Source organism: Myxocyprinus asiaticus, chromosome 6, assembly GCF_019703515.2.
Source record: "Myxocyprinus asiaticus isolate MX2 ecotype Aquarium Trade chromosome 6, UBuf_Myxa_2, whole genome shotgun sequence".
NCBI lineage: Eukaryota > Metazoa > Chordata > Actinopteri > Cypriniformes > Catostomidae > Myxocyprinus > Myxocyprinus asiaticus.
In genome coordinates, this window is record NC_059349.1 from 44,236,981 (window position 1) to 44,251,878 (window position 14,898).

At 37.7% G+C, this 14,898-nt stretch overlaps 1 protein-coding gene across 2 annotated transcripts in view; it reads left to right on the forward strand.

The window, feature by feature from the left end:
- The window catches only part of LOC127443122 (partitioning defective 3 homolog), a 135,884-nt gene extending 121,347 nt beyond the window's left edge, over nt 1–14,537 (forward strand). For both annotated transcript variants that reach the window (XM_051701645.1, XM_051701646.1), the window contains 3 exons: nt 4,786–4,903; nt 8,653–8,774; nt 13,371–14,537. In XM_051701645.1, coding sequence (XP_051557605.1) covers nt 4,786–4,903; nt 8,653–8,774; nt 13,371–13,797 — 667 coding nt within the window. In that variant the 3' untranslated portion in view covers nt 13,798–14,537. The remainder of the gene's footprint in view (nt 1–4,785; nt 4,904–8,652; nt 8,775–13,370) is intronic.
- Nucleotides 14,538–14,898: the final 361 nt, after the last annotated feature.

A 14,898-nucleotide genomic window follows, 5' to 3' on the forward strand; every position in this document is an offset into this window, starting at 1 on the left:
TCCATTTACGGATGATGGAGGCCACTGTGCTCATTGGGACCTTCAGTGCTGCAGAAATTTTTTTGTACCCTTCCCCAGATCTGTGCCTCGATACAATCCTGTCTCGGAGGTCTACAGACAATTCCATGGACTTCATGGCTTGGTTTGTGCTCTGACATGCACTGTTAACTGTGGGACCTTATATAGACAGGTGTGTACCTTTCCAAATCATGTCCAATCAACTGAATTTAGTTCAGTTGTCCACAGGTGGACTCCAATCAAGTTGTAGAAACATCTCAAGGATGATCAGTGGAAACAGGATGCACCTGAGCTCAATTTTGAGTGTCATGGCAAAGGCTGTGAATACTTACGTACATGTGATTTTTATTTTATTTTTTTCCCCCGTTTTTTTATTTGTAATAAATTTGCAAAGATTTCAAACAAACTTCTTTCACATTGTCATTATGGGGTATTGTTTGTAGAATTTTGAGGAAAATAATGAATTTAATCCATTTTGGAATAAGGTTGTAACATAACATAAAATGTGGAAAAAGTGAAGCGCTGTGAATACTTTCCGGATGCACTGTAATCAATATTGGGCAAAGAAAAATACTTAAGATCTGTTAAGTTAATTAAAAAAGTGATACAATGAAAAGGATACCGAAATTATTATTATTATTTTTTTTTTTAGATATAGGGAAACTCACAAAAGATTAAATGCAAATGTAAAAAAAAAAAAAACATGCAGCAATATGGAATTCATTATAAAGGCAATCCACATAAGATCAGACTTATTTTAAAGGGGATTCAAGACAGTGATGCAGCAATACCATTAACATATGAAGAGAACCCTTATGAGACATTTTTTTTTTTTTAAGTTTTAAGGCATTTGAAGCAAATGAACTACACATCCTAACTGCTGGTTCAGGATTTCTTCCTCGAGTAACTTCAGTGACTAATGTGGGTGGTCAAAACAGCTTTCTGTGCTTTTGCGCCACCAGTTACGGTGGGTTTGGTAACTGCAGTGGCTCCTGAAATCGCCGGGGGAAGAAAAAAAAAATCGACCCAATCACTATAAAAATAAACCTAGCTTTTTCGGCACGTGAATGTTCAGGTGTGAATGGCTCCATAGGAATCCATTGTTTCGATTCAATATGTTAATCGCGGCAAACATTTGCGTTTGGTGTGCAAAGGCCTTTAGTGTGTGTGTGTAATTCCAGTTAGCAGTCTCTTTGTCTTACTGGAGAGTTATGCCACTGTTTTAAATCGCTCCAGCTGTTGTCAGTGAATGAACAATCTCATGATGGGGTCAGAGGGACATCCTGTCATGCTCACTGTGTGTGTGTGTGTGTGTGTGTGTGTGTGTGTGTGTGTGTGTGTGTATGTGTGTGTGTACATGCGTGCCCTGTTGAAACAGAAATATATGTCTGGACAGAACAAATGTAAGTCAGTGTAGCTGACAATGGAAATGTAATTTTGCACAGGTACTGTAACTGCCCTGTCAGCACATAAACGCACACTCTCAAGCTTAGTTTCATTGTTCATCTGGGCATTGTAATGCATTTAGATGTTGGAAGGTTATTCTTTTAGCCACTCCGGAAGCATTACAGTGGTTCTTCATTGATCCTCTTATTGGATTAAATGGCTCCATGGTGTGGACGTATTTGCTGTGATTTTGATGAGTTTGTATTGATTGGTGCTTGTTTTAGGGCTGAGTGTTTCAAAAGCAAAGACAAATAGAGTTCAGTCATGGTTTTGGAAAAAAATCAGGACTTGTGTATACAGTGAGTTTATTTTATAAAAAATTATATTGCAGAGGGCCTGGGTAGCTCAGCGAGTATTGACGCTGACTACCAGCCCTGGAGTTGCGAGTTCGAATCCAGGGTGTGCTGAGTGACTCCAGCCAGGTCTCCTAAGCAACCAAATTGGCCTGGTTGCTATTGAAGGTAGTCACATGGGGTAACCTCCTCATGGTCACAATTAAGTGGTTCTTGCTCTCAATGGGGCGCATGGTAAGTTGTGCGTGGATCGCGGAGAGTAGTATGAGCCTCCACATGCTGTGAGTCTCCGCAGTGTCATGCACAGCAAGCCACGTGATAAGATGCGTGGATTGACGGTCTCAGAAGCAGAGGCAACTGAGACTTGTCCTTCGCCACCTGGATTGAGGTGAGTAACCGATCCACCATGAGGATCTAGCAAGTAGTGGGAATTGGGCATTCTAAAATTGGGGAGAAAAGGGGATAACATTTTTAAATAAAAATTTATATTACCAACAATTGGAATTAAAAGTTGAATCCAAAAATTAACATGAAAATAAGGATATCCATGTATTTGGTATGTGCCCCCTTTTGCTATACTCCACAAGTTTGTGCAAAACCTGATGATCCATGTTATACCAGCATGATTTAAGAATCTTCTTAAGAACATCTTGTGTTTCAGTGGAAACAAGAAAATCTGACCTTTTGTATAAAGAAGTTAACATAGTCAATGTCACAAATCTGCTCGTTTGGCTAGTGACCTAGATATAGTGCAAAATCTTTCTCCAAATATTTTGTTGTTTATTTCTGTTTTAATAGTCAAAATCCTAAAACGTTTTTCCAGCTTTAAATTCTGAATCCCAGATGTGGACTCTACACATACTTTTTAACTCCACTGTATTTTTATATGTATGCATTGTTGCAGATTTATCTGAAATCTTAAATGATCAACAGTCCTCTCAAATGACAAAGTTTATGTTGCATCTGAGTGTTTTAAACAGGACATCTGCTCATGTGTAAAAATCCCAGTTGTTCTCTTCTGTATCATAAACACACTTAACGTATGATCATGGAATTTTAATAAGAGGAAATGGAGTCTGGCTCCACACACACACACACACACACACACACATGCACATCTGTAGTGTAAAATAAACTGCTGCTTGTCTGGTGAATTCTGCTGCAGGCTTTGCAGATCTGATTTGTGGAATATAGGATCCCTGAGAGACCATGTGTGTCGCCCATTTAGGTATCTGGACCATCTGTGCACTGCGTGTGACATTTTGACCTTTGTACGCATAAAGGTAGTGGGGCATAACTAGGTGACCTTTAGATAGGTTCACACTTCCCACACCTGTCATTTCAGTGCAGAGAGGATCAAAGGGATAATGATGTCATGTATCTCTGTGTGGGGTTGTCACGAGACCAACATTTCAGTAGTCGATAATAAAAAAGTAGCATTTTTTGTTTTTTTTTTATACCAGTTTCAATTCCACATCAAAACAGACTTTTTTATTTAGAAAGTTATATAGTAGAATAGTAGAATATAAATTTTAACAAATTGAATTAAAACAGCCTTCAGGTATTTCTCAATTAAGTTAACATTGCTTTAAAGGAATATATGCCGGGTTCAATACAAGTTAAACTCATTGGACAGCATTTTTTTTTTTTTGTTTTTTTTTTTTTTTTTCAATTTGGAATTCCCAATGTGCTTTTAAGTACTCGTGGTCGCGTAGTGATTTGCCTCAGTCTGGGTGGCGGAGGATGAATCTAAGACCGTCAACCCGCACATTTTATCACGTGGCTTGTTAAGCGCGTTGCCACGGAGACATAGCGCGTGTGGAGGCTTCACGCCATCCACCGCAGCAACCACGCTCACCTCACCACGCGCCCCACCGAGAACGAACCACATTATAGGGACCACGAGGAGTTTACCCCATGTGACTAGCAACCAGGCCAATTTGGTTGCTTAGGAGACCTGGCTGGAGTCACTCAGCACACCCTGGGATTTGAACTAGCGAGCTAGCGAACTCCAGGGTTGGTAGACAGCGTATTTTACCACTGAGCTACCCAGGCCCCCTTAATGGACAGCATTTGTGGCATAATGTTGATTGCCACAAATTAAAGTTTGACTTGCCCCTTATTTTCTTTAAAAAAAAAAAAAAAAAAAAAAAAAAGCAAAAATCTGGGATCCAGTGAGGCACTTACAATGGAAGTGAATGGGGCCAATTCGTAAATGTTAAAATACTCCCTATTTCAAAAGTATAACCACAAGACGTAAACCGTGGTTGTTAACATGATTTTAGTGTGATAAAATCGCTTACTAACCTTTTATGTTTAAAGTTATATCCAGTTATACAACTTTGTTGCCATGACGATTTAATGTCAACTAAAACCCTACACTAAAACAACAGTAAAAACAAAGATTTAAACAAATTTACAGCTAAAATAATATGAGTTTTGACAGGAGAATAAATTCAAGTGCTTTAAAAATATTATAACCTTCACATTTCTGCCTTTAAATTCTCCAAAAATTGGCCCCATTCACTTCCATTATAAGTGCCTCACTGTAACCTCAATTTTTTGCTTTTTGTGAAGTAATTTGTACATTTAAAAAAAAAAAAGCAAAAATGTGAAGATGAGTTATAAAATAACCTACATACTATAGCCTGTACACAGTATATAGTGCTTGGTCTCATAGTTAATCCTTTTTTTTTTTTTTTTAACTGCATGCCATTTATATTGTAATTTCTATTTTTAAAAATGTTTTATATTGTACAGCATACAATCATTTATGTTTTTTATAGATAAAATAAAGGAAATAAAATTTGGCTTTTTTATCAGATTAATCAAATAATGGAAGTTTAATCGATTATCAAAATAATCATTTGTTGCAGCCCCAGAAAGCAGTCAAACAGGGTGCGTGTACCAAATTTAGCCTGTAGGGCTGTGATTGTAGAAAGACTGGTATTGTTACAGAGTATTTATTTTAGTATTGACTTGGCACCGAAGTACTTGTACTTTTCTACATAATTTACCGGTGTTACAGGCTGTCGCCGAGCAACCACGACCGAATCCAGCGCTTACGGCAGGAGTTCCTTCAGATCAGACAGGAAGAGGCGGAGCCAGACGATCACCACCGCACCTACAGCCTAGAGCAGCCCTGGGTGAGTGTATGAGCTGTGTATGTGCGCCAATGACACTATGGACATACTGCCCTATGGGTTCCCTGTTTGCTGGGAGCTCCCGGGATGGAAAAGACATTCCAAGGACTCCATTCATGGGGCGGTTGCATACAAGACCACTAGGCCTGAGTTAATGCTAACCGCTAACCTGAGACCACTGCATGCAGGAGCATGTGAACTCTGACACTGACATTATCCTCTAACAATGCTAACATCACCATGTGTTCATCCATCTGGACTGTTCACTCATTCATTTATCTGTTCATCCAGTCTTCATCCATATCACTGCAGCCATGACTTCTGCAAATCATGAATTCGAGCAAGAACTGTGTGTGTGTGTGTGTGTGTGAGGGGGAGAGAGAGAGAGTGAAAATGTGTGTTGGAGTATAAAAAAATCATATCAGCATTTTTAGACTGAAATTGTTTAATATTTAAGATACTGAAACAAAATCCAGATTATAAGAATCTGGAGTGAGTGTGAACTGTTTTGTATATTAATCTGGATTCAGGTAAGCCATTTTATGTCTCTAAAACGATGCTGAATTTCCTATTGTTTGCACTTGAAGATCATCTTCATTAAAATGGTCCTGTCCTTTATTTCAGAATCCTTTCTTTGTGTTACGTAGTGTGGAATGTTTTTAACATTAACTCATTTGTAATCATCTTTCCAGGGACAGTGTTTAAACCAACTTTTGTTACACATGGTATTGTGTATTTTCCTTCATGTAAATTTCTCTTTTTAAATTTGTAATTCCCTCAGTTCCCTGACAGACATCTTTTAATGAATTGATTTTTATTTTATTTTATGCATTATAATGGTAGTGTTCATGTAACTATTAAACAAAATTTTAAATGTCTTTTTCATTTCCCCTTTTCCCTTTAAACTTTTTCCCAGATTTAAAACATTCATATGTCTGAAGGAATAGTTCACCCAAAATAGGATTCATCATTTATTCACCCCCATGTCGTTCCAACCCAGTATTAATTTCTTTCTTCCGTTAAACAAAAAAGGAGATCTTAGATAGAATGTCCAAGCAGTCTTTTTTCAATACAACAAAATTGGATTGTGATTTCAAATGCCAAGCTCCAAAAAAGCACCATAAAGGTATCATAAAAGTAAGTCCATATGACTCATGCACTATATTTTGAGTATTCTAAAGCCACACAATAACTTTGTGAGAGGAACAGATCATTGCTCTTAGCCTCTTGAGACCCGAGCGTGACTGCTGTGTGCATTTTCCATCTCCCTTTTCTAGTAACTAGTAGCACCTAAACATGCAAAAAAATAATAATAATAATAAAATTCTAGAGCAAATAGTTTTCCTAAAAATGTATGTCCCATGTGGACAGCGGGACTAAGTTGTGAAATTGTAAATAATACCATTTTTTTTTTTTTTTTTTATCAAATTGTTTGTTTCCAGGATTGTTGGTTACATACATGACATCAGAAATTAGCATAATTAATTATTATTCAGAGTAATGGTCAGCGTCTTCGTGTTTAGCAGCGTGGCATTTTGCAGTAAGTCACTCAAATTTTAAAAATGGCAAAGAGAGACTCCTCTAATCTTTTGACACAGGTTTCAGTGTAAACGCTTAATTAGGTTTCTTACCAGATGTAGTTTTGTTGGCGTTTCTCCCAAAGACAAACTCAGCAGTGGTAGGCGCCATGTTGTTTTGTCACATGACTCCATGCATCAGAAGTTTAACCCTTTACTGACAGCACAGAGATCAGTCGGTTGAAATTAATTTAAAATATGCGTTGCGTATAGCGAAGCCAAAATACAACGTTCATGAGGTTAAATATAATTTTTGCTTGTGTTCAATTTAAGTAACATTTTTTTAAAAGTTAAATTTTGCTCTATTCCTCACACAAAGCTATCGTATGGCTTTAGAAGACTTTCCATATTGCGCACCAGTCATATGAACTACTTTTATGATACTTTTGTGGTGTTTTTTTTTTTTTCAAAGATTGGCATTTAAAATCACTTACCACTTTTGTGGTGGTTAACATTTTAAGTTTGGATGAAATATTCCTTTAAGCCATATTTAAGCCATATTCCTACTAAGCCCAAGATAAATTTACGCCCCTTTTTTTACTACAATATTCCTTACTAAAAAACTTTTTGTAAGACAAAAATGGGTGGTTTGCTTAAATGTGTCAAATTTTTTTGTAGCTGAATCAAAACTTGTTCAGGTCTGTTTCAAACATATCCATCCTCATTTCTTCTCAGAATTTTTGGTCAAGTTTCCTGAGAAGTTACTTTTTTTCTTCAAACACTAACCATTTTTCAGAAAAATGGCTGTGTGTCAACGTTAACCTCATCTGCTGTAAGGAATCTCTCACCGTTACTGTGCTCATATCAGACCTTTTAATGCCATAATCTGTTTAGCAAACAAATGGTACGTTGCTGTGACACTGATGTTGTTTTAGGCAGTGAAGTGTGCGTGTGTGTTAATGAACTGGGCTAAATGATGTGGCTCCTTACATCCCTCATCCTTCAACACCTCTGTCTCCATGGACACATGGCTGCGGCAAGCTGTGTCAATCAATCCCAGCATGCTGTTCTCCTTCATTTGAGTTAATGGAATTCTCCGTGTGAATCGGCCCTTGATTGAGCGTGCCTGGGCCGGCATTCATCGGTTTGACCGAGCGTGGCGACAGCAGGGAACTCGATGTAAATGTTGCCATTAAAGAAATGAAATCTTATGGGTCATGAGCAATTTGCTGTCGTTACACTCTTCTGAGTACCGCACAAAGCCGTGTGCATGTAAGAGAGAGAGAGAGAGACAGTCTTAAATGAGTCTTTTATTGTTTATAATTATTTCCATATGTTCTGTGCACACTAGGGAGTGTGAACAAATATGTGTTTCGTTAATTAATTACATTACAGATATGCTCAGTTATGGAATCACTACAAATCCCCCTCACCATAAAATGAACTAATGTTCACTTAATGTTCATCTGACATTAACCTAACCTCCAGCTAACATTAACCTAACATTCATCTAACATCTGCCATTTTTTACTCATTCAGCCACACTGTTTTGTCCATGATGTGTGTCTGTGGATCTGACATCAGAGCAATAAAGCCAGCACTGCAGGAGACAAACAAGACACTTCATGAGACAAAAAATAAAAAATCAATAGTATATTTTATGATAGCAGTATTTTTTATTATACTACTTAAAATGTTACAGAATATTTAATATAAAATGTTTACCCATAAGGCTATGTGCATTTACGTTAATAGTTTACATTAGAAAATGATGATTTTCTTTTCTGCCGATTGGATATTACTGTTAATATAGAAACAGAAAAAGAAATTGATCATATAATAATTACACTTCTTTTTAATGATGTGGTCATTTAAATTATAATAATGTTATTAAGGGCAGGGTTGTTGAGAATCTAATTACATAAATGTTTTATGGGTTATAATCTGCTCTAATGGTTTCATTAACAGCAGTAATGTACTAAAGGTCAAAGGAATGGTAATAATGACATTCCATCTCAAGCACAGACCCACATATAAACACACAGTTCTTCACATATTACATCCCTGATCTCTGGTAAGTGCTTGGCATGAGTATGTGTGTGCATCAGAATGATTTTCATAACCCAAGCATGTGCATGTTTGTTTTGTTTTTTTTCCAGATTTTCTTTACTCGATATACAACTTTTTGGCCTGTTTGTTAATTCTACATGTTAATAACATATGCGTCTGTTTTAGTCAAACTGCAGCACACAAACCTCATCTGGCTGTCATTCAGTGTCTGTGGAGGTGCAGTTACAGAGACAGGAAGCCAGAGATGCTTTCACACATGCTCAGAGACAGTACAGCTCTTTACCACGGTAAGTGTTTGTGTGGAATGTATTTTTAATGCTTTTCTTTTCTTTTTGGTTTATTGAGCAAATCATTTATTTTAAGATCCCATTGGAGTTTTGTGGCTTTTAATCCATGTCTGTTAGCTTTTAGGATATCTAAATGCAAGTTAACACCCAAAACTTATACTACCGATAAAATATGGCAAACTAAATTGACTTAAGCATGTGCATAGATATGAATTATAGATATTAACAATTAAAATTTTACTATTAAACTAATTCTTGTTATCAGGAATGGAATTACTACTTGTGAAAGTGATCATTTTTTATATAAAAAATGGAATTTCACCTAGTAAAAAACATTATTATTGATATAATTGTTGGTATCTATAATTCATATCCTGCACGTGATTAAATGTCAAAGGGGTTGTGATAGATACAGTGGCAAGAATAAACTGGTTTTCTGTATTAATTGGTCATAAAATGTGATCTTCTCATTAGTCACAGGTTTAGACAAACACAATGTACTTAAGCTAACAACACACTAAGAATTATAATCGTTCGCTTTATTGAACACATCCCATTAAACATTCACAGTGCTATGGAAAAAGTAAATGAACCCTTGGATTTAATAACTGTTCTAACCTCCCTTGGCTGCAATAACCTCAACCAAGTGTTTCCGGTAGCTGCGGATTAGACCTACACAACATTCAGAAGGAATTTTGGACCATTCTTCCTTACAGAACGGCTTCAGCTCAGCCATATTCTCTGGATGTCTGGTGTGAACAGCTGTCTTGCGGTCATTCCACAGCATCTCTATTGTGTTAAGGTCTGGGCTCTGACTGGGCCACTTCAGAAGGTGGATTTTATTTTTTGAAGCCATTCTGTAGTGGATTTACTTCGATGTTTAGGGTCATTGTCCTGCTGCATCACCCAACTTCTACTGAGCTTCAGCTGGTGCACAGCCACCCTGATATTATTCTGTAGAATATCTTGATAAACTTGATGAGCACAGTAACCGTGAAGGATTCCTTACAGCAGATGAGGTTAACGTTGACAAAAAATTTTCTGAAAAATGGTTAGCATTTACGTTAGAAACTTGAACAAAAATTCTGAGAAGAAATGAGGACGGATATATTTGAAACAGACCTGAACTAGTTTTGATTCAGCTACATAAACAAAATTGACATTTAAGCAAACAACCCATTTTTTCTGTTGCCTTCTTATTTTTATTATTTTAAGTTTTTTAGTAAGGAATATTGTAGTTAAAAAAAGGTAGACTCTATGGTAGACTCATGAACAGAGATGTTAACCAGTTCCAATGATTCCTTCAATTCTTTAGCTGTCACTCTGTGGTTCTTTTTTACCTCACTGAGCATTCTGCGGTGTGCCCTTTGATTCATCTTGGCTGGACGGCCACTTCTAGGGAGAGTAGCTACAGTACTAAATCTGCTCCATTTAGTGACCGTTTGTCTAACTGTGGACAGATGAATATCTAAGCTCTTCAAGTTAACTTTATACCCCTTTCCAGCTTTATGCAAAGCAACAATTCTTGATCATAGGTCTTCTAAGATCTCTTTTTTGCAGGGCATGGTCCAAGTCAGCAGATGCTTCTTGTGAATAGCAAACTCAAAATGTTGGATTGCTTTTTATGTCAAAGTAGCTCTAACCCACCCCTCCATTCTCGTTTCATTAATTTGATGCCAGGTTTGCCAAATCTAACTTTGCTAACTCGGTTAATGAGTGGCGCCTTGTTATTTACATTTACATTTATTCATTTGGCAGACACTTTTATCCAAAGCGACTTACAAGAGAGGAAAACATAAGCGAATCATCTTAGGAGACAGTGGTATGAAAAGTGCTGTATTACAAAGTATCACTAGCATCATAATAGTATTCAAAACAGAATAAAGTACAACAGGAAATTTTTTTTTTTTTTTATGACTGGTTAAGTGCTCATGGAAAAGATGTGTTTTTAGTCATTTTTTGAAGACAGAGAGTGAGTCAGCTTCACGAATGTAGTTGGGAAGGTCGTTCCACCAACGTGGTACGATGAAGCTGAAAGTCCGGGAAAGTGTTTTGGTGCCTCTTTATGGTGGTACAACAAGGCGACGTTCCTTAGCCGACCGCAGGCTTCTAGTGGGCGCGTAGCTCTGCATAAATGATTTTAGGTATACTGGAGCAGACCCAGTGACTGTTCTGTATGCCAGCATCAGAGCCTTGAATTTGATACGTGCATCATCTGGTAGCCAGTGGAGAGAGACAAGGAGTGGTGTAACATGTGCTCTCTTTGGTTCATTAAAGACCAGACGTGCTGCTGCATTCTGGATCATTTGCAGGGGTCTAGTTGCACATGCAGGGAGGCCTGCAATGAGAGCGTTACAGTAGTCCAGTCTAGTTATGACAAGTGACTGGACAAGCAGTTGTGTGGCATGTTCAGAGAGGAAGGGTCTTATCTTCCTGATATTGTAGAGTGTAAATCTACATGATCTTGCGGTCAGACCTGACCGCAAATACCTTGTTATACCAACACAAAGAGGCACCAAGTCACTTTCCCGATCTTTCGGCTTCACTGAACCTCGTTGGTGGAATGACCTTCCCTACTTCATCCGTGAAGCAGACTCACTCTCTTTAAAAAACTTTGGGGGAAAAAAACAAAAACCGGCTAAAGACATGAGCACTTGACCATGCACTCATAATAATAAAAATATATACAGTACTGTGCAAAAGTCTTAGGCACATAAGATGTTTCACAAAAGCATTTGTCTTAAGATGGTTATTTATATCTTCAACTTTAGTGTGTTAATAGGAAATATAAATGTTAGACTCCCAAACATTACTTTTGCAAATAGAAAATATTAAAATAGAAGAACGGGGAGCCCTGCAACAGATGTCATGGCCCCCACAAAGCCCCCCACTGAACATCGTGTCAGTCTGAGATTACATAAAGAGACAGAAGTAGAAGAATTTGTGCTGTTTTAAAGGCAAAGGTGGTCACACCGAATATTGATTTAGCTTTTTTATGTTTACTGGACTTTGTATGACATTAAGTGATAAATGAAAACTATTTATGTCATTAATTTTTGAAGACATTCTCTCTATACAACATTTTTCACAAGTGCCTAAAACTTTTGCACAGTACTGTATATGTTCTTGTTGCACTCTAATGTGTCTTGGATACTATTATTCTAATGCAATTGAAACATAATTCAGCACATTTCGTACTGTCTCCTTAACATGAATCACTGATGATGTATTATTCCTCTTTTGTAAATCGCTTTGGATAAAAGCATCTGCCAAATGAATAAATGTAAATGTAACTCCTGGCTCTTAATTAGCTTTTGTTGGCATCATTAGCCTAGGGGTTCACATGCTATTTCCAACCTACACTGTGAATGTTAAGATGATGTATTCAATATGTACAAGAAAATACAGTAATTTGTGTGTTAGTTAAAACAGATTGTTTGTTCATTATTGTAACTTAGATGAAGGTCAAACCAGATTTTGAGACAAATGTATACATAAATGCAGATAATTCCAAAGGGTTCACATAAATTTTCTTGCCAGTGTACACAGTACATGTTTTTTTTCCAGCAAAAAGGACCATGTCAATATCAATGACTCATCACTAGGAATGTAACGGTTTCACAACATACCTCAGTTTTCATACTGTTGACATCTTATCATTCACGGTATTGTATGAATAAGAAGGTTTTTATCGGAACTTTTCTAAAATCCGAATCCATTTAATTAAGACAGAATCAGCTAAATTTACACAGCATCATATAAAGTTGACATGATAAAATAAATCTCTAAATTGCAACTTTCTCATTTTACATTTAAGCGTCACTCCATTTTAAAGGTGACACTTGTGTGTTGCAAGCATAGCAGCACAAGGACATGTCAGAGCCTGAAACTTTATTTCCCCCAACAAAGTGGTTGAAATCTGCTGTGTGGGAACACTCGGGATATTTAAAAGACCCTCGAGGCACCATCAATGAGCGTGTTTACATGCACGTTCTTACACGATTATGCTTAATAAGCTGACAATGTGTGTGGTCAGGTAAACCCATTAAACCGCTTTCTTTTATCGGTGTAAAGTCATAAATGGCTTAATAATAAACAATCGACACAGGTAGATGTTTGCCCATCACCCCGATTTCATGTTGCATGTAAACACCTTTACCAGTGTTCTTACCGGCTTATTTCATGTACAATAAATCTATCGCTTACAGCCATGTTTTCATTCCTTTTTAAAATCAAAGATAACACTACTTTGAATGAGGTCTATAGAGGGCACAAATGTAATAATTGGTCCTAAATGTAATAAATGTCCTAAATGTACTAATTGTTGGTCCAAATTGTATGTAATTACTAAAATGTAATTTAGGACTAATAGTTATTACATTTCGGGCGTTTACTACATTTAGGGTCTTTATTATATTAAGGGCCCTAAATGTAATATGTTTTTAGCTCTTAAATTTAGAAATTTGCTGTCCTAAATTGTGGCCAACTTCCTGTTTCAATATCACATTTGTCAAAAGAAGCATGCTCATCAAACAATTTCATGGGGTCTTTGCGGAGATACACACACTTTATCTTACCTATTTCTCCCATGTGCAGCCATCCTCGTAAGACGCCCACTCCAGCTTCAGAGAGCGAATGGGAGAGGACATGTCCACCTGGCGACGGTTTCCAGGCAGCTAAAGACAGTGGTCGTTACTCCAGCTACCAGGGCCTTCGTTCCGTCCCGCGCACCGTTCCTCGTTCCAGCTGCAGGAATGGCCTTTCTGCTCCCCCGGGATCTGGCGGTACTACAGTAGGTGGCGGTTACAATGCTCGCGTCCTATTGGAGGCCCAGGAGCTCCTCAGACAGGAACAGAGACGAAGAGAACAGAAAATGAAAGGAAGAGGCCCATCAATCCGCGTGGACTACGAATCCCAAGATTCCAAAGGACCCCTAAGACAGGATGTCCCACCCTCCCCTTCACAGGTTGTTAGACTCGGCCGCATACACACACCTGAGAAATCACGCCCGTTTTTGTCATGAGAAAAAGAGGGAAACTCATACACCATATACCCAATAAAAAAACGGAATGGTGGACAAGATTTTTGTGTGCAACCGCTGATAGACACAAACATTTGTTAGTCTGGTAGTTGTACACAGACTCCGCCTCCCTCAGTGCCTTTTGATTATAAGGTTACAGTTGTCCCGCCCTATCCGACAGCTCATTGGTGCATCCAGTGGCACTCTTCAATCGCTGTGAAGACCTTCATGCTCTGACAATCAGCCTGACACAAATGACATCTGCTGCTCTGCAGAACCATATAAAACTATTACATAGTCAAAATGAGCAGTTTTCCTGCATTGCATAGGTTTTTACGAAGCTTTGTTTGCTATGGTGAGGTAGAGCTTTTTTACAAAGATTTGTCAGATTAATTTTTAAATATCAAGACAAGGTTGTCAGTTAAAAGAATGTTTAAAGGAAAAATTCTGATGTAATTTACTGACCCTCATGTCATTCCAATCTGCTATGATTTTCTTTCTTCTGTGGAAAACAAATGGAGATGTTTCACACTACTCTTGTCCATTCAGTAAAAGCATACAATCCAAAAAATGAGCGAGACAAACTAAAAATGGGGTCACAGATAGCAGGTCATTAATTGATGCTCCTCATTAAATTTTCAGAGGGCTTTCACACACAGACACAGAATACTCAACCTACTGTTGCCTGCCAGGTGTATGTGTGAGTCTCTGCTCTCCCAGATGACCCACACTGAATTTTTCATCACACACACACCAGCTGCCCCTGCATTGACAGGCCACAGTGCTGTGTGAAAGTTCAGGCACAAAAGTTGTCTTCCCATTTGAACACATGTTTGTAATAGCATACTACCATTTGATCAGTGTATATACTGTAGTATGAATTAGGGATGCGTAGATTAAAAAAAAAATCTGTGCGCCAAACCGATATCTGATTATTTAGAACAGCATCTGCCAGTACCTATAGTTGTAGGGTTCTGCTTATTTTATGCTACCTTGTTTCAGATCACTGGTAATTAATTACATAACTTTAAAATAAATGTTAGCCCGTTTTAGCCTCCATTTTATCTTTGACAAACTCATTTTGTTCCTTGCTGTGTCAAGCTT